The 20,007-nt window shown below is 37.0% G+C and overlaps 1 protein-coding gene across 17 annotated transcripts in view; it reads right to left on the bottom strand.

The window, feature by feature from the left end:
• Ppfia2 (PTPRF interacting protein alpha 2) overlaps positions 1–20,007 on the bottom strand; it is a 452,499-nt gene that overhangs the window by 345,953 nt on the left and 86,539 nt on the right. For all 17 annotated transcript variants that reach the window (XM_036169422.1, XM_036169428.1, XM_036169425.1 and 14 more), the window contains one exon: positions 18,765–18,818. In XM_036169422.1, the coding sequence (XP_036025315.1) occupies positions 18,765–18,818 (54 nt within the window). The remainder of the gene's footprint in view (positions 1–18,764; positions 18,819–20,007) is intronic.

The following is a 20,007-nucleotide window of genomic DNA, read 5'->3' as shown; positions in this document are numbered from 1 at the left end:
CTAATGCAGTTAAATAAAGATCTTTCTTGGCTACTAATCTCAGTAGGGACTATAGCATCTTTTAACCTGTTAGAAAAAGAAGATTTTTTTTTTTCTATGCAGACTGAATCCAGATTCTCATGAATGCTCACCTAGCACTCTACTCACCAATGAGCTACATATCCATCCTTTTTACTTTTATCAATGTTTATTTTTTAAGATAAAGTCTCACCAAGTGGTCCGGGTCAAGACTTGTAACCTAGAATAGTCTTGCAATCCTCCTGCTTCATGCTTCCTCTTCTTAGAGTTTCAGGTTTATGTTACCAGGCCAAACAGGACTAGTTGACTGGTTGATTTGTTGATTTTGATGCTGTTGAAAAGAAAAAGAGATCTACAATGCTGAGAGGAGTCACATCCTAATTAGGGGAAGAGGAAAAGAGCTTTTTTACATGTTCCTATTAAATGTAACCTTGAAAGGGCATAGGAAGTTAGATGTGGGTCTATGAATACTGACTGATGGAATTTAGATGGATCTGTGCATGGAGCCTTCATATACTTTAGGAAAGCATGCATTTTCATAATTACATTATAGAAACACATTTGAATTCTTGGCACTCCTCCAACATTAATTCAGATGAAATGTCCTTTCGTGTATCTACAGATATTTACTTGCAATGCTATCTTGAAAATGGAATTATTTTGTCTTTAAATAAATGTTGTTAGGTATTTGAAAATCATTAAAATATGTGGGATTTCTTTAATATGTTGAGGATTGTGGAATTAGGCTTCTCACAGGCAAGTAAATAGAATTCTTATCTGTGTATAGATTCTTATCCTTAAAATTATATAGCTTAAATTAGCAAAACACTGCCCTATAATCCAGTACAAATAGTAGCTTATAGCCCATAGAAAGTGATCCATAAGAAAGAGCTTTTAAAGCTGTGGGAAGGGAGAAGGGGGTGAAGTGGAGGAAGAAGGGTATAACGTCTTGCTATACAGAACTGACTAAACTATTATTACTAGATATGTCTTTGAATAACACTGAACCAAGTCCAATTTGTACTAGAAATAATTTCCAGGAGGAGGGAAATAAAATACCAGTATTGAAAAACTTAAAATAAATTAAATGAAATTACCAATTTTAAGTCCAAATCTTCTGACTATGACACAACCATGGAAATCATGAACTCACAGCAACCCAGGGACTTGCATAAGACCTGTATACATAAAGCCAGCCAAAATTCCAGCATAGATGAGGATAAAGGTCCTCAGGCCCCACCTAGTATTGAAGAGATCCTGGCTATGGGTAGTTTCTGGAGGAAGGAGAATCATTCTGTCTTGAGGGTATGGCCACTAGGTAGGTGTCCCATGCTCTGACAGATGGCCCCACAACCATTTGTAATGGGAAGTGCTAACTGGACTTAGGGCATAGGAAAAAGAAAAGGGGAGTGGGCAGGTTGAGGAGACATGGAGGGAGTTTGAGGAAAGAGAGGGTAAATATCATATTTCATTGTATACATATTTAACAGTATGAAAACAATGATGTTTAAAAAATGGAAAAAAAAATACTTTCCAGTATCTTAAATTTTAAAGCATACTAACACAAAGCTCAAGTTATCATTAATAATCCTGGCATTTTACTTTCCTACAGGATTTAACTTTTGTTATAGTTGCAAAACAAAAAGAATGGAATATTGCTTTACAAATGACTGCTGTGTTTTTCTGTCTCAGCATGTATTTAGTTCCTGATGCAATACATCCTGACCCATTTCTCCATTTAATTAACTAAACTTTCATTAAAACTTGGGCTTCTGCAACTTCCTAGATGGAAAATTGACTTGTATTTGATTTTGTTGTGTTCGTAGCATATCAGCTTTTGTTTCGATTATGGCTTTATATGTCAAAGCACTTCATGATGGAGTGCGTGTTCATGCTATCATTTCACTGTTTCAGGAGCCTGTGAGAGTCCAAGGTAAAGGAACACATTTTTATAAGACATGACAGAAAGGAGAAAGAGATAGAGACAGACAGACACAGACACAGACACACACAGACACACACAGACACACACACACACACACACACACAGAGACAGAGAGAGAGACAGAGAGAGAGACAGAGAGACAGAGAGAGACAGAGACAGAGAGATAGAGAGACAGAGAGAGAACACTACATGAGCACATGAACACTCAGGAGAAAATTAAGAGAGAGAGATGAGAAAGCATCCGAACCTGCTTTTACCTTGGTTTTGTTTAAACATTGTGCAAACAACAAAAACAAGCTATTACTCAAATCCTGATCTACAGAAAATGAAATAAAATGTGTTTTATTGATCCATGGAGTTAGTAGAAATTTGTTGTGCAGCAATAGAAAGCCAATTTGTTTTACAAAACAACCTTGGAACATACTTCTTGCCTCTGTCATTTAGAGGTTATAATAGTCGGTATAATCCCATCACTAAATAATTGCAGAATTCATCAGAGTTCAAGAGTATTCTTTTTAAGAAAGCTTTAATCAGAGATTCCATTTCTTTTATGTAAAATATTATTTGAGTATTTTTTATATAATGTTGATTTAAGGTTTGGCTTTGCAGGAGTTTGTTAAACTTATCTATCACTTAAATCTATCAGCATAAATTATTTAAACATTCACATTTTTCATTGTCTGCAGGAACTTAATAAGAAACACTCATTAAAGCCCACTCTAATTGCTTGTTACAAGTGTTGGGGAGTGAGCCCAGGGCTTTGCACCTGGTGAGCAAATGCTCTGTGCAGGCACTCAGATGTTATTTGTCCCTTCCTGCTGGCTTATTCAATGAATCCACAAGAGAGTTACAAATGTCAATGTATTTTAAATAAACTTTGTGTTTTGATTATCTTCTACAATTTTCCTATTTTAAACTGTTTTTTTTTTTTTTTTGCTCTTTCTCCTGTTTCTTCAACCAAATACTCTTACCATTGATTGATTTACATTTTTTTCTGATTCATATACTTTATTGCTGTTGTAAGGTTTGGCTGCCTTCCACATGGCAACCTGTTAATAGCTCAGTATCATTTTTTAAAAGGCATTATTTTCATTATCAATTCCTCACTGACCAATGACTTAAATGGAGTATCTGTCTTAATTACTCAGAATTTTAATACTTTACATTTACCTTTTAGATTACTTAGTTACAGCATTAGTTTGTAATTATATTCTTATATTGAAAGAAACCATTACGAATTATTTCAAGTCTTTAAAATATATTGAGTCTCCACATGAAATTCCTATATGGTGAATTTTGGGTAAAAAAAAAAAAGAACAAAGTTTAATACATAATCATGAATCCAAGCTTGCTTATCATATTTGTCTTTATTGATGTTATCATCAGTTCAGTTAAATACTGAAAGGTTGCTATATTTAATTGATAACTATAAATGCAGGAATATTTAAAATTACTCCATTTTGTTAGTGTATTAGTTTTATGTTGAGCCATCCCTCTTCCTTTAATTCATTTTTCTCTGAAAGGATGCAATTACTGATATGCGACCGGCTTCTTTGTCAAAAATCAGGTGTTCATCAATGTGTGGATTAATGTCAGAATCTTCAATTTTATTTCATTGATCCATATTTCTGTTTTTATGCCGATACCAAGCTGTTTTTATTACTGTAGCTCTATAACAGAGCTTAATGTCAGGGATGGAGATTCCTCTGGAAATTTCTTTATTATGCAGGATTATTTTGGCTATCCTGAGGGTTTTTTGTTTGTTTGTTTGTTTGTTTGTTTTCATATGAAATTTAGTATTGCTCTTTTGAGGTCAGTAAGGAAACCACAAAGACAGCTGACCTGAGCTAGTGGGAGCTGACAGCTGGGGAACCTTTTTTTTTTTTTTTTTTTTTTTTTCCTGAGACAGGGTTTCTCTGTGTAGTTTTGTGCCTTTCCTGGAACTCGCTTTGGACACCAGGCTGGCCTCGAACTCACAGAGATCTGCCTGCCTCTGCCTCCTGATTGCTGGGATTAAAGGTGTGTGCCACCACCATCCAGCCCAGCTGGGGAACGTAAATGGGACCTAACTAGACCCTCTGAATGTGGGTGAGAGTTGTGTGGCTTGATCTGTTTGTGGGGCCTCAGGGTGCAAAGGGAGCAGGATTTACTCTGCATACATGAACTGGCTTTTGGGAGCCCATTTCTCAGCCTTGATGCAGGGGGGAGGGGCTTGATCCTGTCTGAACTTGGTATGCCAGACTGTGTTGACTCCCCAAGGGAGGCCTTAAGCCCTATGAGAAGTGGTTGAGGGATTGGGTGGGGAGGAGGTGGGGGAGATCAGGAGAGGGGAGAAAGGGGGAACTGTGATTGGTATGTAAAATGAAAAAAAAATTAAATAAAAAGAAATTCCTTCTTACAGAAGGAATTTAACCTTAATTTGTTATTTTTCTGCTCAAAGTTAATGTAAATAATATACTCATTTAAAAGTTAGAAACAGGATAGTGGTTGGAATGCCAACTTGTATTTGAAAGATTTGTCTGGTAGAAAACAGAGCTACAAATTCAACATAGTAGTATTTCAAGATATGCTTCCTAGGAAGATGTTCTTAAGAAATTACTGCAGAAAGAGTTGTTAGGTTTAACAACACTATACAAAGAACTATCAGCAGCCAATGAAAGGTGACAGCTAAGTGGTATTCCCCAGGGAAGAGAAGAGCACACTAATTGGTTGTCCAGTGTCAAATAGTCAGCCTTAAAAATACACATGCAAGGAACACTTTACACACTGAGAAGCTTGTATTTATGAATATATATGTGTATACATATATACATGCAATAACAATTATGAAAATAGGCCATAAATATTTTCATTATTTATAATGAAAAATAATAAATAAATAAGCACATTCACAGCGCTGTTCACAACAAGCAAATTATTGACTCAGCCTAGAGCCCATTAGCAGATGACTGAATACAATGTACATTGGTACATACAATGGGCTTTTACTCCAAGTTATATCATTTTCAGGAAAATAGATGGAATTAGAGATGATCTCAATTTAAATAAACCAGCTCCACAGAGACAAGTACTGAATATCTTCCCTCACACGTTTAATGTAAGCATAAAGAATACATTAAATGAAAAAAGAAAGTCATAAAATTGAAGTAGAGAACACCAAGGCAAGGTGTAGAGAAGAGATGAGCATGAGCAGTGAATACACTCAAACAATTTATGTAAAGAAATGTCTGATGAAACTCCTTCCATTGTCTAATTAACATATACTAATAATCATTTTTCCTATGTGAAAGATACTGATACTCGTGGGAGACACGCCCTTTCCAAAACAGAGCTGGAGAAGGGCCAGGCAGTGGTGGTACACACTATTTTAATCCCAGCACTGGAGAGGCAGAGGCCCGCAGATCTCTGTGAGTTCAAGGCCAGCCTGGTCTACAGAGTACGTTTCAGGATAGGTTTTAAAGCTACACAGAGAAACCCTGTCTGAAATCAATACAAATTTTTAAAAGCTACAGTAATATGATGACAGAATATATAAGTGTTGCCGGGGTTTCCAGAGGACTTTGGTGGACTCTGAGAGTGAAATCCTTGAACTTTCAACTTGCTGTCACTTCTCATCTGCAAACACTCACAATGTTCTCATTGCACAATGGCTTCCAATATCTCTTGGGGAATAACTGAATTCTTATAAACTGGTTAGGGCATGTTCCTGTTTTTTTTTCTTCCCTGATTTTTATAACATTGGGTCATTTTTAGTACACAAAATGTTGATTTTTTTTTGAGAATTTCAAACATGCATACAGTGTATTTAGGGAATACTCCCACTATGTAGTATTCTTTTGAAATTTGTTGTTTTTTTTAAACAACTATTAACTTATTTTGTGGGTATGTGGAAGTGTTTACGTGAATGTGTGTGTACACGCCATGGTGCTTACATTGAGAGGTATGAGAGTGACTTGCCAGGATATGTTCTTTCCTTTTACCACATGGATTACCCTGGATTGAACATAGGCTTGGAGGCAGGCACTTTTAATCACGGAGCTATCTTGACTGCCCCTTTATATATTGTTTGGTCAACATGGACCTTAGTAGGAAGAAAGAATTCTGAAGGGTGTTAACTTTAATTGATTATGAATATACAACAGATTCTTTATAAGTGCCTATAGTGGATATAATTAATGTTAAGTAGCAATAAATAAAAACCATGCATGCAATTTCAAGCATGTACAATGTAGCATGTTTCTCTGACTTCATACATTTGAAAAGCTTTTCATCTTGCAGGAGTGCAACTCAAACAAATTATTTTCCTTGCAGATGAGTGTGCCTTAGAATACATATTCCCAGGACAAGGCTAATGCTTCCTTCTAGCATCTGGAGACCCAGGGAAAGAAATGGGGAAAATCCCCAAACACAAAGTTCTGCAGCTTCCTATGCAATCAAACATAATACATATTAGTGTTTGAAAAGGGACAGAACCCCAAGAATGCCAGCTCCTTCCTCCATTGACAAAGGATGCAGAGCACCACGTCCTTGGGTTCCAGCAGAAGCAGCTGCAACTGGGATCCACATGTGAGCCATTGTCCAGGCAGTCCTTGGGTTGGCTTTTACACCCTTCTTGGGAACCATCACGATACCTTTTTAGAATAGTCAAGCAAACATCAGCTCTATCTCCTTGTCTAATAAATCTAGCCTCATTGACTGTATAGAAGTGTTTTGCTGCTAGGTTCATGGAAGGTGTGTAGGGTTTCCTGAATATGTCTCCTTAAAATAAAGTTTTAATTTTACACTCTCTACATAACTTTTGAACTAAATATAAACTGATATATCATTTAAAACTTGTAGAAAAAAATCTCTATTAGTTGCTGAAGTCCAAAACATTTAAATATTTTGGGGTACTAGGAAAAGGAAGTTTCTTGATTTAATCCTACCCAGAGAAAAGATGATAATTTGGTTCAAATTATCCTTTTAAGAACTGATTCAACATTTATTTCTCAAAAAGAAATCTTCCAATAAAATAAACTACCCGAAAAGTATGATGATGATTTTTGTATAACTAGCCATCTAACTATATGCTACCTTTTATATTTATTTTACCGATAAAAGGAAAAATCAGTAACAAATTACAGTGTGAAATTCTGTAGCCAACTTGTTATCTTGCACTTAATTTATAAAATGCCTAAAATAGTACCGAATACACAGTAGACATTCCAAGATGTTTTCTTAGTAAGCATTTATTTTTGCTTCATATTTTCACATTTTAAAGAGTAATTACATATATATAGCTGTATTCAACTATGTTCTTCAGAAAAACACCCTAAATTATATCATCTTTGATAAAAAATAAAAATAGCTCCACTTAATTGTGTTAGATAAGAACATTCTAATTAGAGAATGTCCTCTACTTAGCCAAGAATTCGTACTCAAAAATCTGTTCTATTTTCTATAATAGGAAATATATAAATATGAATCATATATTTATACACATGTAATATGTGTTATAGTTATATATGTTATATAAATACATATAATATATGTGCAATAAGCATCTTTGCAAATAGTAAAGAAAAATCATACAATGGCAAAAAACCAAAATATAAATATTTATAATATCAAATATATAAATATTATAAACATAATATTTATTATAACCTGTCATATTTGTCAAAACCATGGTATTTATTTTGAGGAGCAAAGAGAGCTGTGTTAAGATGACTCATAGTTAATATTACATAATGTTATGTGATGAAACATGTATTTCAATCAACTATTTATAATTTTATTACATGATTTCTATCTGTGTGTGTATATATAAGTCACATGCATGTGTTAAAGTCAAGAGAAAAATTTTCAGGAGTTCATTTTCTCACTGTGTGAGCCCCAGGAATTGATTTCTCGTCAACAGGCTTGGTAGTAAGAGCCTTTAACAATTAAGCCATCTTGTTGGCTCCCAATGATTTTTTTTTTTAATCAACACCAAATGAGTATACAGGATAAGTGAGTTCGAGGCCAGCCTGGTCTACAGACAAGATCCAGGACAGGCTCCAAAACTACACAGAGAAACCCTGTCTTGAAAAACCAAAATCAAAAACAAAACGAAATAAAAAAGGATTTGAAATGGAGATTCCAGAGTTCACAGATTTACATAAATTAAAATTTGTATACAATATTGGATGAGTTCTAAATTTTTTGGCAGGTGAGGAGTGGGATAAGATCATTTCAGATAGTCCTGGTTAGCCTACTAAAATCTTCTTTGCTCAGACAGCCCTTGAAATTATAGTGTGGCTCTTGCCTCAGTTTCCCACTGGTGCTACAAGCATGCATCATTATAAGCCATCATGATTCTCCTCGAAAGTAATTAAAATTGTGGGGAGGGGTTAGAAAGATGGCTTGATGGTTAAAAGTATGTGCTTCTCTTCCAGAGGACCTGAGTTGAGTTCCTAGTGCCCATATTAGGTGACTGTCAACTGCCAATAAATGTGCTCTGGCCTTCAGGGGCACTTCAATCATGTACACATACCCACATTCAGACATGCAGGTCTATATGTAATTTAAATATATATATATATATATATATATATATTATTATTATTATTAGAATGGCATGGAAATTTTCACAGTCTCAGAGAATTTATTAAGTGAGATGAATTAAATTCAAAGAATTAATTCCACAAATTAAATAGATCTCAAATAACATTCTGTTCTCATTTATTTTTAAATATGCCTGGTCGTGGTCCTAACCCTGAGTTGGTTGATTCATTTTTGTCAATCTGGATTCTTAATACTGAGTATTATTGGAGCGTTAAGACTTTTTTCATATCGAGAAAGTTCAACGTTGCTCATATGAAAGCTTTAATCTCATTTGGGCTTTGAGCTATTCTGAGAATTCTAAATCAGAACTGAGGCGACTCTACCAAGGAAGAGGGAGTTGATCCATTCTCTTTTTATTTGTCATATATTTTTATCCTAGATTGGGGCAGGAATAAGATGCTGCCAGCTATCTGTCAGGCACTTAAACTCTAGATTTGTCACTTGAGATTAATTATAGAAGAGTCTTTGGAAGTCTTTCCATGAGAACACCATGCACCTTCACCGTATTTGCCATCACAGTGGCAACATTTGCGAAGAAAACCACATAAATGAGGACAGTTTACTTGAGCGTAGTTTTAGTTTCAGCCGGGAGTCACTTGTCCCCATCCCTGTAGGTCTGAGAAGAAGCATGACAACTTAGCAGAGAGGGTGTGGTGGTACTCAGAGTCAGACAAGAGAGAGAGAGAGAGAGAGAGAGAGAGAGAGAGAGAGAGAGAGGAAGAGGAAGGGATGGAGAGGAGAAGGGAGGGAAAGGCAAGCTAAAGGAAGGAGAGAGTGAGAAGAGAGAGGGAGGAGGAGGAGAAGAAGACAAGGGAGAGAAAGAAGAGACAGAGAAAGAGAGGGGGAGAGGCAGATAGAACAGAGGAGGGTGAGAGGCTTTGGACAAGAAGTAATACTCCCCAGAAGAAGCATGCCCTGTGACCGACCTACTTCCTTCACTAGGCTCCAACTACTGAATGCTACTCATTGATCAAGCTGGCATACTCACAATCCAATCACCGTTTAGTAGTTCATCACGAAATGGGAATCAAGCCTTTCGCGGAATATTTCATTTTGATACCTTAGCATCATTCAGAGAAATTCGCAGATATAGGCAATTTGCTGTTTGCCCCCTTTTCCCTTCTGGCTGACATCCCAGTTTCTATCACTCTTGGGCCTGCTACCCCAGTAATACGTCACTGGGGAAAGTGATTATCTTTGTCTTTCAGTGGTTTGACACATGGGAAAAATCTACACTTTTGAGCCAATTTCTAGATATAATGGTCACTTTTATTGCTATGGTGTTTTCACTGATCTGACTTAAGACCCCTCAAAACTGACTTCTACTTTCTACATTTACTGAAAGTAAAGAATTATGTTCAGTCATGGGTGTTCCAAGACACCCAGTAATTTAGGTTCCTCCTTATCTTGAGTCACCTACTGTGCTATGCTTCTTTAAACATGGATGTGCATTGCCTGGTGTGAGACACTGTTTTAGGGCAGTCTCATTTTGCACAGGTGACACATCTTCCCTGTATCACAGAGAGTAAAGCCTCTGGAGCTCTGCTAACTTGGTGATATCTGTGTTAATGGTACCTTCTTGCCATCTTTTAGACTATTTATAACTTACAGTGGCAAACCTGGCATGGTTATCAGTTACTTAAGCTTGTCATTAATACAATACACCTAATCTTCCACCACACAATGTGAAGATAACTGTTGTTAATGATACAATTTAGGCCTTGTTATGGTTTGGATATTATTTGTTCCCCGAAAGCCCATGAGCTCAAAGATTGTTAGATGTTAATGCTATTTAGGGAGGTGGTAGCAATATTAGAAAGTGGCATCTAGCTGGATCATGAAGATTCTTGGGCTGTTGGCCTGCATCTCCAGCCACACTGCCTCCTATTCACCATAATGCCAAGAGATTCCTCTAGTAGAATCTCCTGCAGTCATGATGCTCTATCCAAGTTTATGGTCCCAGGTAACCACGTGCAAAGGCCTCTGAAACTGTGAACTAAGATAAACTTTTTCCTCTCTAAAGCTTTTGTTAGGTATTTGGCTCTAGCTGTGCAGAAGAATCCAACATGAAACTTTCATCAAAGTAATGGAAATTCTGCTCTACATTTTTAAGCTCCATATTCATTGATGTGTTCAATACCTCACTCAAAGTTTTATCATCTGGAAATCTACTATTATCAGCCTTGAGGTCTAACTTATTTGTTAATCCCCTATTCATCAATAGCTCGTGATATGCTAGGCATCCTTGGGAATATTAGGCTTCTTACAGTAAAGCAAACATACACAAACTTCTGTGCTAAAGAGACACAGATAAATTGCCCTTGCCCTGCTGAGTAACTTCCCACCCACACTCAGGCAGGGAGCTCTAATTATCAGTGGGCCATCCACAAAAAGAAGACAGAAAAGTAGGAGGGGAATCCTTGGAATGAAAGGTACCAGTGGGGGAGTGAGTGGGTTAGTAGAGGCAAGTACAGAGTGAAAATGACTAAAATTCATTAAGTAAATGTGTAAAACTGTCAAACAATTAAAAATTCAACTAAAAAGAGGCAAAAAAGATTTTCACATCCAAGTAATATCAAACAATGTAAAGACAAAGGAAATGGCTCAGCGGATAAAGTCATCACTTTGCAAGGATGAGTGCCTATGTTTAGATTTCCACTACCACCCCCAAAATAAACAAACAAAAAAAAAAATCAAAAGCAACAAAAAACTGGGAATGACACTGCATATCTCTAATCCCAGCACAGAAGGCGTCGAGACACGTGAACTTCAGAAATGTGCTGGCCAGCCAGTCTAGCCTAAACTGCAAGCTTTAGATAGAAGGGGTCTGTCTCGTAATAAAATGGTACCAAATAATAGAGGAAAACACCTATGTTCATCTCAGATGAACACATCTCCACCCACATACTCATGTGAATACAAGGTATACACCATATGTGCACAAAACATCATATTCCGATGTACAATAGCCTATTTTCCATTTGACTTTCCTAGCTGTTATTTCTCCTAATAGACTACATTTGACGTTTTCTTGGAGTCCTATTTCTTTCCTCAACGTAAAATTTTACTGTAGAGGTTTCACAGTTTCTTTCTTTCTTCTTCTTTTTCTTCTTCTTTTTTTTTTCCCCAGATGGGGTTTCTCTGTGTAGCTTTGCGCCTTGCCTGGAACTCGATTTGGAAACCAGGCTGGCCTTGAACTCACAAAGATGCACTTGGCTCTGCCTCCTGAGTGCTGGGATTAAAGACGAGTGCCACCACTGCCTGGCAAGACTAAAGATTCTTTAGTATTAATTGTTAAAATAGTTCAGAATCAAAAAAGTAAATGGAGGTTAAAAAAAAATGTACAAGGACTACAAAAGACACACCCAACAATGAGATTATTTCACACTGAGCTTCTGGACCTTACTGAGACCCAGAAGTATTTTAATCCCCAGGTTTATGACATGGACACATTCAAATTTGACTTCCACTTCATATCCTACATCACACACACACACACACACACACACACACACACACACACACACACATTTCCTTCATAGCAAAAAGCTCTTTGATATAAAATTCTGAATCCATTTTTTTGTCTGCTTAATCTTTTAGACTGTTTCAAACTTGATTTCACATAAACTATTCCACTGAAATCATTCTCAGCTACATCACCATTTATTTTCTTGTCACTGAATACAAAGGACACCATTCTTCTAGAACTCTGTGTCCTGAAACTGCTAATAACCTTTGCAATCAATCCCTGCCCAACCTTGGCATTTGTCATTCCATGCTTTCTTAAGGTTTGTGCTGTACGCTCCCGTCTCCTCTGCCCTTTTACAGACATGTTCTTTTTCTGACATTTAACTTTCATGTTCACTTTAAAAACTTTTCTTCCTTAATATTTTATATGCAACTCTTTTCTTATCTACCTTTGTATTATGGGGAATGATTTCACCTCTTCTCAAACATCAATGAGCTCTTCTACATATTCAAATCAATTGTGAAAAGTGAAATGTCGCCATAAATTTCCAAAGCACTAGTAGACTTATTGTTTCTATCTAAATGCTCTGGACTCCTATTATCAGTTTTATTCTTATATCCCTTCCCATCTCTACTAGCCTTTCATGATTACTATTACACACTATTTATCTATTTTATCATTTATATATGGCAAAGATCACAATGATTTTCTCTCGAATATTTTAATTTTTTTTTAAATCACCATTATATGTTTAGTTGTGAGCCTACCCTTTAATGGCTGAACTATCCCTCCAGGAATCCAGTCGAAGAGAGAGAAGGATCCACCCCTAGTGCATGAGCTGGCTTTTTGGAGCCCACTATCTATGGTAGGACACCTTGCACAGCCTGGATGCAGGCGGAGGGTCTTGGACCTGTCTCTATTGAAAGTATCAAGCTCTGCTGACTCCCTATGGGAGGCCTTAACTTGTTGGAGGAGAGAATGGAGGGTGTGCTGGGGGGGGGGGAGACTGGGGGATGGGCGGAGGGAAGAGAGGGGGATCTGAGGTTGGTATGTAAAATGAATAAAACCATTATAATTTTACCATCCCTTTGGGATGACTGCAAGAAACTTTTCATGGATCTTCTTATTTACTCTTCTCTGATTTATTCCCCAATATGGCCAAGAAGATATTATCAAGAAAAATCCAGTAAAGTTGTCCTCGCATTTGAAAACCACAAGAGTTCCTAGGGTTCCTCAGTACTGAATAAAAATTCCTCCCATGTTGTCCTCCAACCTGATCTTTTACCGTATCTCCCGCCGTAGATTGAATATTCCATGCTTGGTCCACCACACATGGATATTCTAGTTTGGGTCCGTATAGATGCAGCTTTTGACATAGCTCCATCTCCTCAGCTGGAAATGTCCTATTCATCCTGCAGTTGTGAAGTGGGACTTTACTCTTCTGGCTCTGTGTGTTCATCAGCTGGACTTGAGGCCTTTTCACTTGGCTTACATCTGACCCTTCACCTACACAATGTTTTAATTCATTTTTTACCGAGCTCTCTGCCTGCCCACTATATTGTAAAACTCTAAAACCTAATCATATCCATAGTACATAATTTACGCCCAAATATATACCAAATTTGAAATAAACAGCATGGACAACAGGGAATGTGAGTTTCATGATGCAAAAAGTTGAATGAGGTCACAAGTAAGATTAGTACTAGTTTATTTCTTACCATAAATAAACTGATGGCATTTTTGAACAATCCAACTTAAAATGAGTTTGGGAGGCTTTAAAATTTTAAGTGCATTTACAATTAGAAAAACATATAACCTTCTCTAAGGAACAGCCTCAGAAAATTGGATTTTCAAAATTCTGCAGTGTGTGCACCCAAATTGCAAGAACTATCTGAGAAGCTATAAAATTTGAACAGAAAGTACAAAAACACAGAATGTGCAATTTCTGCTCCTCAGTGGGGGAAATTAATAGAGCTAAAGAATGTTCAGGACATTGTGTGCATCAAGCCTAGGACAAACCAAATGGGGATTCATTTATTCATCACACTCCAGAACTGAAGAACACCATTGGCATTTAACACAAAGAATCTTAGAACAATTAAAAATAAATCGAGTCCAATATCAGCAAATAAAAAAAAATGTTCACTGCTTCTGGTATAATAAAAGCAAAATAAAAGGAACCACGTTCCCAGTGGCATTCTTGCTGTAACTTCTGGGTGAGGCAATGAGGCAGATTTAAAATCCAATTATACCCTGGAGCAGAATGAAATGTGTTCACATCTCTCTCATATATGTTGATATATGTTACAATGTATTCAGGAACAAGCTTCGTGTAATTTAAGTTTTGGCCCACATCACTCCTTATTAGATTTTATTCACAATGACTGTTAAGAAAGATCAGTTTTTCAAGAATATAAATATGTTATCAAACAGAATATATTCCAAATTGTACACTAGAATATAACCAAATTATAAAAATAAATTCATTGGTACATATTCTGCTAAAATATGTGTCACTACAAATATATATACATATATATTGCCAACTCATTGTCTAACCCCCACCTGTGGTCTTGGATTTAGCTTGCAGTTTAGGAAGAATTATGACACCAGTCCAAGGGCTAGTCAACACCTGCATGCCAGCACTCATAGGATCAGATCATGGTAGTGTTGCTTCATACTGTGGGTGCCACAGGGAAGTGTACACCCCGTTTCCTGCATTCCAGATGCCTAGTTCTTAGGCTTCTCAGATTCTCTTGGCTCTCTGAAGTGAGATTCCTATTCCTCACCCTGGCCTTTGTAGGCATAAGCCAATAATTTGATCACCTGGGTTCTGATGGTTCCTAAGAGTTACTAAGTATCTCTTTTTTGCATTTTAATATTGGTAATAATCTTACAATGTGAAAGTGGTATGCAATCATCTCTGGCTGCAAAGGGGTGATTGGTTCTAGGATTCCCTGTGAAATATGTAGCTACTCAATTCCTTTACAATGAAACATATGACTATTTGAATGTAACCTACGCACAATCTCTTTTTTTCTAAATTATAGGTCATATGTAATACATGCTACAAGGTATGTTCTGTGTAGACATTATTTAAATTCTATTGTTTAAATATTATTGACAAGAAAAAAATCTGTGACTGTTAAATATGAATTCAACTCATTTTATAAATATTTTAATTTTCATTTGCCTAAATATACAGCTGTGGAATACATACACATTGAGGAAGAAATATATTTTTTAAATTATGACATGGGGGATGAAGATGTAGCTTGGTGGTAGAGCTCATGCTTAGCATATGCAAGGAAGACTATAATTTTTTTTTGAAGCACTGTAAATCAAACATATGAACATTACTTAGCTGTTATATACCGCTCTTTCATTAGTAACTATTTAGTTTGCTTTATTAACATTTCAATGTAAACATATACTACCTTTTTATGATATTAATCTGTGATCTAATTTCTATGTCCTGAAAGCATATGCTGAATGTAGAACATCCTTTGAGAAAAATTTAGAAGACAGATTTAAGTTATTTTTTAACAGACAACATTTTTTTCTCAGTAAGAGAAGAGTTATTACTCTAGGATAAACATATAATTTAGAAGTAACTAAAGCACTTTTCCCAAAGGTTTAATTGTTAAGATTCTGTATTCTAAAATATCCTCCTTAAAATGTGATATAGTTACATAACGGAGTATTACTCAGCTGTTAAAAAACAATGACATCAGGAAACCTGAAGGCAAATGGCTGGAACTAGAAAAACCTCATCCTGAGTGAGGTAACCCAGTCCCAGACAGACATACATGATAGGTACTCTCTCATAAATGTAAGAGTGTGAATTATTGAGACCAAGATTGGAAAAGCACAGGGACAAATAGCCAAACGAATGGAAGCACATGAATTATGAACCAAAGGCTGTGGAGCCCCCAGCTGGATCAGGCCCTCTAGATAAGTGAGACCATTGAATAGCTTGAACTGTTTGGGAGGCACCCAGGCTGTGGGACCAGGACCTGTCCTTAGTGCATGAGCTGGCTGTTTGGAACCTGAGGCTTACACAGGGACACTTTGCTCAGCCTGGAAGGAGGAGACTGGACCTGCCTGTACTGAATTCACCAGGTTGAATTGAATCCCAAGGGGAGTCTTGGCCCTGGAGGAAATGGGAATGGAGGGGAGGGGATAGGGAGAAGGTGGGGGTGGGTGCGGGAGTGGGGAGGACAGGGGAACCCATGGCTGATGTGTAAAATTAAAACACAAATATAATAAATAAATTTTTAAAAATAAATGGATATTAGCTGTAAAGTAAAAGATTACCATGCTACAATCCACAGCCCCAGAGAGACTAGGGAGGGCCTGGGTAGATGGCATGGTGGGGGGTGATGGGAACTTGAGGGATCAGGTTGAGGGGAGGCTAGGGGGGGAGTGTATTAAAAGAGATGACCAGAAATGAGGGGTATAGAAACTTGATGCAAAATTTCATATCCAATGCTTCTTCCTTTTTGATGGGAAGGAATCTGTAAAAGTTGCCTTTAGAACTTATTTTCTTCCATGGCCCTACCCACTCAAAATTCTCAAAATTTCATACTGTAGAGCATGCTTTTTTAAATGATATGATGAAGTAATTAATTTTAACATGTAAGTATTAGATCAGATTTTTGTCACTACTTGTAGAAGAAAGGAATCTAGTTTTGTTATGAATGGGGAACAAATCCCTTTCAAATCATTTAATCACCACTTACAGATTTCTCATAGGAATTAGAGAGCAGGTGAAGGTGGTACCTTGAAGGAGACAAACTTATTCTGACATATCTGTTACTATGTACATGTACCGTATAAAGCAGAAGGTGAAACATGTCACCTGAGCAGTCACCTACAACATTGAAGTATAACACCATCTGTCAATCATGTCAATTGACAGTTCACTTATAGTTCATCTTTCCATACATTATAGTGCTGGAAGTTCTTGGATAGTGCAAGTAGCTATCTGAGTCCAAAACATGTTTCCTGTATGAATGTAGAAGATGATCACAGAAAGGAAATGGTAAATGCTGCTGAGCTCTTACTAGAAGTCAGGTAGCGATGATAGTGTATCACAAGGCACATGAGTGTTAGACGGGAAAGAGCTGCAATCAACATTATCATTTTAACAATCACTGATTCACTGATGTAAATGGAACTAAATCTCATAAACTTGAGTTATATGTTGTCTGTGTTAGGGCACAGCTATGATGACACCATGACCAAAAGCAAGATGGGGAGGGGAGGGATTATTTGGCTTACACTTCATTGAAGCCCATCACTGATGGAAGTCAGAAGAGAAACTCAAGAAGGGCTGGAATCTCAATGCAGTAGCTGATGCAGAGGCCATCATGAAGGGGTGTTGTTTACTTGCTTGCTGCTTGTAGCTTGTTCAGCCTGCTTTCTTACAGAATCCAGGACCATGAGCCCAGGGATGGCACCACTCCCAATGGCTGTGTCCTCCTCATAAATCACTAAATAAGAAAACATCCTAGAGTCCAACCTTAGGGAGGCATTTTCTCAACTGAGTTTCCCTCCTTTCAAATGACTCTAAAGTTGACATAAAATTAGCCAGCATTTATATGGTCCTCATTCAATTTCACCATACTCAGATAAGGCAAATAGTGATAAAAATTCATCCATTGACCAATTACTAACACAAACAGGATATGACTTATTATTTAATTTACATATTCTGAATTTTGTTTCTGGAGCCTGAAGTCACAGGGAAATCGTCTTAATTAACGTCTTTTGAAATCAGTGGCTCAGTAAAATCTATGATATTCCAATATATCAAGCACCTCTTACCATTTAAAATTTACCCTCGAGGGCTGGGGAAATTGTTCAGTGGTTAAGCACTTGCTTCTCAAGCATTAGGAATACTGTTTGGGTCCCCGGAACCTGTGAAAATGCTTTGTAGGCATGGGGCCCACCTGTAATTCTATATTTAGAAGATGCACACAGGGGATCACCAGCAAAATAAGAATGGCTATAGAATTGACATCTAGCTTTTCACAAGAGACCCTACTTCATGGGAAAGTTTGACCAACCAAGGATGGTTGTTCCTAAAATTCACTGTGGGCCTCAATATACACAAGCACCTGTGTGCACGTGCCCCCTAACATGTACCCACATACATACAAATATGCATGCACATATACACACCATGCATACATGTGTTAAAATGGAAAAAAAATACAAAAATAAATCTTGAGAACTCATTCCTTAGTTGTCTAAAAGACTTCCAGATTGAGCAGGGAAGAAACAAGAGTACCAAGAATCACTACAAAGCACACCATGGCTGTAATTTTTCTGTGTAAAATCAAAATGCTGTGAAACTCAAATCCAATACTCAATTTCAGAATTACAAATTCTCAAGTGAGCACAGCATATTGTCAGAATAGAAATTATTCATGATTTCTCACAAGACATTACTGTTTTTCCTCTTTTGGACTGGGAATTGAATCTAGGCTATTGTGTATGCCAGGCAAGAGTGCACCAGTGAGCCACGACCCTAATTCTGTATTTCTAGGCCACCAGTTTGAACATAGATTAATTATTTGAGGAGTTACCATTTCAAGCCATCTGAACACCCCTAAAATCAACTTTACACTTCTTATTACTTACCGTAGTAATTGTTTTACAATAAGCCTCAATACATGCTATGCAGTATACAGCAACTCTCTGTTAGACGCAATTCTTACATCTAATGAGGGTCTAACTTACCGGTGGATCGGCCCCCTTAGAACCAGTCAGCCCTCCTGTTAGGGATTCGATGTCCTAGAAAGGGAAAAGGGGATAATTTTAAATGCCACCTAATAGCACAGACTCAGTAGCAACACCCAGCCCCACAGTGTATTGTCTTTGGCAGCAAAGCTAGGATGCTTCTGTTATTTTTATTTTCTGACAGTATTGGAGCCTACGTGTAAATATCTAATTTCTCTTCTCTAACTCTTTAGAATGTGTAAAAGGAAAATTAATGTAAGCAGGCAATTGTTCTTGAAATATGAAAAGAAAATGGCTCTAGACAGGAGAGGAGATGTTTTGTCCTAAAGAGTTAAAGGGCAGACAGAAAAACAAAAGAAATAACCTCAATCAACACATTATCCTCAAGAATGTTACTTCATGATGGTACTATATCCACAAAACATTTACGTTATCTATATAAGGAGATATGGGTAGCTTAGGTTTTCCTGTAAAAAAAAAAATTCTTAATGTTGAATTAGCAGCTACAGAAGATAATACATAAGAAATGACCATACTTGTCAGAGTTATCCGAATGGAGAAAGGAAAGATGCTATCATAAATTTTATAGGCAGTGATGTTGATATTTATAGAAATGAAGATAATTCTGTTATATCTGTTCTAGGGTTTGATGTAATTGATATCAATCGCATAACCTTTTCAGAGTAAACTAGAATGACAGGTTTTTAAAGTAAAATCTCACAAAATTTTAATCTCTCTCCCCCACCTCCCTCCCTCCCTCCCTCCCTCCCTCCCTCCCTTTCTCTCTCTCTCTCTCTCTCTCTCTCTCTCTCTCTCTCTCTCTCTCTCTGTCTCTCTCTCTCTCTCTCACACACACACACACACACACACACACACACACACACACACACACTCACACCCCAGTCTGCTCAAAGGCATCTTGCTACTAGCCATCCCTCACACTGAAACCCTGACAAGCAGATAAAAACACTTTGAAATGTATTAGCTTAATTAAACCTTGGATTTGAGATATTGTCAGATAACATCCAAGGCAAATTCTGTCCTGATCTTGCTGTAACCTGATTTTCTGATGTTTCTACCAATGTGCTTTGTAAATGTCTTGATTTATAACTTTCTGTTTTTTCTACTATGATTAAAACACCATGGACTGCCTCCATATTGGAATACATAACCCTGGTAACTTAAATCCATGTTTCTGGACCTCTGACACTCAAATTTGGCTCTAGAATAAACTATCTCTTGT

This window comes from Onychomys torridus, chromosome 20, assembly GCF_903995425.1.
Source record: "Onychomys torridus chromosome 20, mOncTor1.1, whole genome shotgun sequence".
In the NCBI taxonomy this organism is placed as follows: Eukaryota; Metazoa; Chordata; class Mammalia; order Rodentia; family Cricetidae; genus Onychomys; species Onychomys torridus.
This window is presented reverse-complemented; position numbering and strand designations above follow the sequence as displayed.